Source organism: Leptopilina boulardi, unplaced genomic scaffold (genome assembly GCF_019393585.1).
Source record: "Leptopilina boulardi isolate dan_hultmark-lab unplaced genomic scaffold, ZJU_Lbou_2.1 LbouV2_123, whole genome shotgun sequence".
Classification (NCBI taxonomy): domain Eukaryota; kingdom Metazoa; phylum Arthropoda; class Insecta; order Hymenoptera; family Figitidae; genus Leptopilina; species Leptopilina boulardi.
In genome coordinates this window covers 2,930,538-2,936,487 of record NW_026137667.1, presented here as the reverse complement: position 1 = coordinate 2,936,487, position 5,950 = coordinate 2,930,538, and the positions used below count along the sequence as shown (strand labels likewise).

General features: G+C 24.6%; 1 protein-coding gene across 1 annotated transcript; it reads right to left on the bottom strand.

Annotated features, from left to right (window-relative positions):
- Positions 1 to 1,242: 1,242 nt before the first annotated feature.
- LOC127290041 (L-xylulose reductase) lies at positions 1,243 to 5,006 on the bottom strand. Its single transcript, XM_051318416.1, has 5 exons — positions 4,988 to 5,006; positions 4,743 to 4,877; positions 4,255 to 4,684; positions 4,014 to 4,162; positions 1,243 to 3,946 (listed from the first exon to the last, which is right to left on the bottom strand). The coding sequence occupies exons 2-5, from the start codon at positions 4,792 to 4,794 to the stop codon at positions 3,843 to 3,845; spliced, it is 735 nt and encodes a 244-aa protein (XP_051174373.1). The 5' UTR covers positions 4,795 to 4,877; positions 4,988 to 5,006; the 3' UTR covers positions 1,243 to 3,842.
- Between the last annotated feature and the right edge of the window lie 944 nt (positions 5,007 to 5,950).

Sequence of the window (5,950 nt, the reverse complement as noted above, 5' to 3'; positions counted from 1 at the left end):
TAAATTCTGCTGATGATAATGAAAATGAAGATTATGATTATAATAATCATAAACGTCGACGATAATGATGATGATGATTTTGATGAAGAAGAAAGTTGGTGATAAAGATGATAATGAAGATGATGATAAGAATAACAATACTGATAATAATAACTATTAAAATTTTATAATAATAATAATATTAATAATAGTAGTAATAAACAATAATACTTTTATACAGCATTAAACACATACATTCTAGAATTTTAACTTGTAAAACATTAGATTTGAGGGTAAGGTAAAATTTTAAGCCTACGAAATTTTTATTGAAAAAAAATTGTTTTTTTTACATAAAATGAAAGTCGAGAGATGCTAAATGGTTTTTTTTTTGGCAAAATTATGTTAGTTATACACTATCATTTGAAAAATCGATAGTTTTAATATTTAAAAGTATATACATGTAACAGCTAAAATAAATTGAGCCAAGTGTTAAAAAAAAAAAAATAAGAATTTAAATGTCTTGGATTGGTAAAGTCATTCTTTAGTATTTTCGCCGGCTAAAAAATTTTAAACGACGAAAAAGAGGGAAATGCTGTGTGCAGATTATTAATAAATAAAAGAAAAATTGAATCGAGGTGAAAAAAAAACGGACAGCAGTGTGTTAATCTATCGATTGTGTGTACTACTATTTGTTTTGGAAGTGACAATGTGACGACAAAGGTTCCATCCATCCTGATTGATGGCTGAAAACGTCCTATACAAAAAAAAAATGCGAATAAAGGAGTTACCGCCAGATTGGCAGCTGTTGAAAATCGACACTTGTCCTTTTTTTTTTTTTTTAATCAACAAATTAAAGTGTCATGATCGAGAAATATAAACTTTGAAAGATTCTTAAGAGGTTTCTATTATAAGTGTAATTGAATTGAACGTTTAACGGAAAAACAAATTGCAATTAAATACATAAATATCTTAGCACATATAAATAGCTAAGTAGATAGTTATAGATAGATAGGTAGGATCCATTCTTCTCCTGTCCTAACCATAATTTTTATACGATGATTCAACCCACGAGACAAAAGAATTATTATATGTCTATAATAAATTCGTTAAAATTTTGTTTGATAAAAATTATTGTTTATCGTATAAAAAAAACGCATAATTTCCATTTTTTTTTTAATGGACATTTTTGTTGGAATATAATTCTAATTCATTTTGATAAATTTTTTTAACTTTTTCATATTGTTATTCATCTTTATTTTCTAAAAAAAAAAACAACATCTTTTTAGCATTAAAATTTAATAATGAATGTAAGATATTTTCTTTTGAAAAATAATTATGAAAAAAGGATTCATAAAATTATTTGTATAGATATATGATGAAAGGAGAAAAAGAAACAATTATTGTGTTCTACGTGTCCAGTGTGGTACTATTCTCTACGTGTGTGTAATATCATGTCGTATTGAACCAATCTTCGATCTCTGTGCAATTGTTATTTTTTATTTAAAAAAAGAAAAAAACTTGAAATGGAAATAGGAAAATGATCGTCGAATCGCACCAACTATTTGTACATTTAAAAAATATTAATATCGTGTTTCATTAAAATTGGCATTTTTAAACCCAAGGATTGAAAACGATATATGCTAAATACCTATTTTCTAAAGGGTTTTTTTTTCTACATTTGGGAAATTATTTAAAAACTTTGTATATGTATTACAAAAAAAATTTTCAAATTCTGCAAAGAAATAATATTATTTAGTTTCTTTTTTCATTTATAAATGTGTAAAGAAAATTTTTTTACTGATATTAAAATTTAGGAACTTTAATTTTTATTTTAATAAATATTAGAAATCCCATCTTTGATTCTATTAATTACTTCGATTAATAAAATTACATATAACTCAAGCTCTTTTTGAAAAATAACACAACCTCTATTAAAATTAAAAAAAAAAAAACGTGATAACTATTATACGTTGTATGTACGTCCTACATGCACAGAAAGTACTAATTTCATTCTTCTTTAAAATTTAATCAAGTTTGAATCAAAATTTCTTCCTGTCTTTTTGGACAATTTTCATTAACTAAAAAAAAAAGAAGAATAAAAGTTAACTCATGTCAAAACATGAAGACACTGCCAGCACGCGGCACGATGTCCAATTTTTATTTCGTGTCACGTGTACTTCATTCCAAATATTTGATTTACTTTTACAAACATGAGATTTCTATTGCATTTTTTAAAAAAAATTTATAAACTAAGAAGACAGAAGAAATTCAACTCTTCGCACTTTATTAATAAAAAAATGAAGAATGAATTTTCCTAAAAAGATTGGTATTGTAATTATATGTGAGAAATGTTCAACAAACATTGGAAAAAGAAAAATTATAAAAAGAATTTTTCCATAATTGCTTTGGAAAATCATTTCCAAGAGAGGCGTTTCTGTGAAATTTACAAAAATCATTAAATAGATTTTTTAACGACAAAAATTTTACCGCTCTTCGACCCTGATTATTATGTATTCTGACACCTTTCTAATTGTCTTGTAACATAAGTTATGAGATTTTAAATGAAAAGCAAAGTCGTACAAAAACTAAAATAACAATTAATATTATGGTATTATTGTAAAATGTGATGCGATTGAAAATTAATCGAAATTTTGTAATTTCATTATTTTTAAAGTATAGAAAGCGATTTAATGTGAACTGATCCGGAGATAAAATAATAAAAAATACATATATTTTTACCATTTTCTTCTAAATGAAAAAAAAAAAATGATAAAAAGCGTTTGTTTTATCGAGTAAAACTAAAGTTAGAAATTTAAATTCGATCTCGTCTATTTTATTTGAAATTCAGTTCACATAAAATCGCTCGTATACATCAAAGGACGTACACACATACTTTAGTCCCTTCTTATACTGAGAATAATATAAAAAATTAATGTGTCAAATATTTGTGCACACTGATTTCGAGAATTTTTTGATCACAAAATTAGATCAAACAAAAATTAATACTTAAAACTTCAATCTGACAAAGATACAACAAACATCTCAGTTCAGAAAGGCCTTAAGTAATCAAAACTTTTGATTGAAGTTAACAATTCCTACATCAATATAAGACAAAATATGTCAAACAGAAATGCCTAATGATTAATAATAATATTTAGTCCTTTGTACTAGGGACGATAATTTTGAGAATATTGAAAATGCGTGCCTAGGCGTTCTTTTTTTTGTTTTTTGTTTTTTTTTTTTTTTTTTTTTTGCAAAGAACTGAATCGAAAAAAAAGATCCGCAAGTGTAAGAAAAATGTGAGGTTTAGCTTATATGTATATACAATATTATTCTAATCACATATTTACGACGAGAAAAGTTGTATATGTGGGGACGGGGGGAATTGATAATGGAAAAAAAAATGACGAAAGAGGAAGAAATTTTAAATATTTGATTTACAAAAAATAGAAAACAATTGAGTCTTTTCCTGAATATATAATTATTTGATAATTATTTTTGAATATCAGATTTCTTTCTCTTTCGTTAAATAATGGTATGTAGTTTAAAGAATGCTTATATGAATGCGAACAATCCATTTATTAAAAAACGGAATCATGGAAGATTGGTACTGACAAAATAAATAATTTTTTTTCAGTTTCTTTTTTTTTTTTTTTAAAAAAACATGGCACGACAATTTCAGTACCGCATCACATCCAATTCCGTAAAGTCTAGTAAAAAAAAAAAAATAAATAAATAAATAAAGAGAGCGACGAATTTTTGAAATGAAAAAAAATTATTGTTATTTATTAATCCTTTTCTCATATAAACATTTTATAAACTTTTCTCAAATACATAATGATTTATTAATAGAATAATTATACTTATGTTGATAAAAATCCTCCATCAACTGGCAAAGCAATTCCATTTATCATTGAACTATGATCACTTAATAGAAAAATAATAGCATCCACAACTTCATGAACTTCTATAAAGTGAAAGAAAATAAAATTAGAAACTAGAAAAATTTTAAATAAATATTAATATACTTTTACCAGCAAAACGACCAAGAGGAATTTTTCGTAACATTCCCTGAGCTTTTTCAGGATTACTCCATCCAAGTCGACCCATTTCTGTTAAAACTACAGTTGGATTGACAGAATTAACTCGAATATTATGAGGTCCAAGTTCAAGTGCCATATTTCTAATGTTATTAATATTTATTATTATAGATTTTAAATTATTAGGAAATACCTGCTTAGTAAGTTATTTCGTGTAATCAAATTTTAATATTACCTAGTTAACATTTGCAAAGCTCCTTTAGACGCACAATAAACTGAATGATCTTGAAGAGCTGCTTCACTTGCTTGAGAAGATAAATTTACAATGCTTCCAGATATTTTTCTTTTTATTAAATCATTTGCTACTATTTGCGAGACATTCATCACTGCCTTGACATTGACATCAAAGGTAATATCAAAATCTTCTGGAGTTGCTTCAAGAAAAGGTTTTAAAAATGCTACTCCAGCATTATTAACCAGTAAATCAATTGGTAAAACATTTTGCACAGCTTGTTTTGTTTCATTCCAATTTCTTAAATCCACACATACTATTTTAATTTTTGGATCTTGTTTTATTAAATTATCCAAGTATTGTTGAGTTCTTGATAAAGCAATAACCGTTGCTTTACATTGTGAAAGCCGAAGACTTAAATCCTTTCCAATTCCTAAAACATATTAAAATTAATTATAAACAAAAGAAAATAATAAATTTTTTTTTAATACCTTGACCAGCTCCAGTAACGAGAATACGCTTTCCTTCAAAATTGATGTTCATTGCGGTACAGATAACAAACTACTGGCAAATACACTATCAGTCCTTTTTTTATTTCTACATTGCTCCAAAAATTTTTTATGTTTCTAAAAAAAATTAAATTATAAACATTAGATAAATTAATTTTAAAATACTACTTAAATATTAATAGATATTTTAAGATTATAAATAAATTTTCTCTTATAATTAATGTTACAATTATTTATCATTAATCTGTGATGACTTATCTTAATAACTCTTACAATAATATACATATATATTACACACACACATACATCCATACTCATACAGATAATAAATATACGCAAGCGCAATGATTCTGAAAAATCGTCAGTGACTACCGCCATGTTAGTATTCGATGACAGTCAATGACAGTTCTAAACGTAGTACATAATGGTTGAAATAAATAAACACTAAATAGTAAATAAAAATGTGATAATATCGAAGAATAATAGCCAAATTAGGTATGTTTGATTAAAAATTAATTATAAATATTTTTGGAAAAAATTTAAAATTTTAATATTGAAATTAAATTCTTATATGGTCCTTATTTCAATTTTGTAGAATTTAGATTAATTATTTAGTATTTATTTATTTAATTAATTTCTTTAATTTTATTTGTCATACCTTTTTCAGGTATTAATAAAATTAAATAAAAAAAGGATGGGAGAGACTTTTTTAGGAAATGGAGGATTACTTCATCGAGCTTTATTATTTATGTTAAAACTTGGATGGAAATCACGTTTTCGATTACCTATAATTATCATAATTACTTTTATTGTAATGGATATAAGAATGCATTTGGAAATGGAAATAGAGTATTGATCCATTGGAAAGGACAATTATTAAATCTAAGTATATAGATAATATTGTAAATTTTAGAATAAGGAAGTTAATAAGTTAATAAAAAAAAAAGTTATTTTAAATATAATTTTATTTTAAAGCTATTTATCCAGATAGTAGAACATTTTTCTAGAACTTTATTATTTACAAACTAAATATTGTGCTATCTGGATATTATCTCTTCTTTTATTTCGATTAACTCAAGTTCAAAAAAATTAATTTAAAAAAATAATTTTAATATATTTAATAGAAAATCATTATGAAATAGAAAATAAATTGAGAAAATATAACAATCGGTTGGAAAAAATAAGGAATA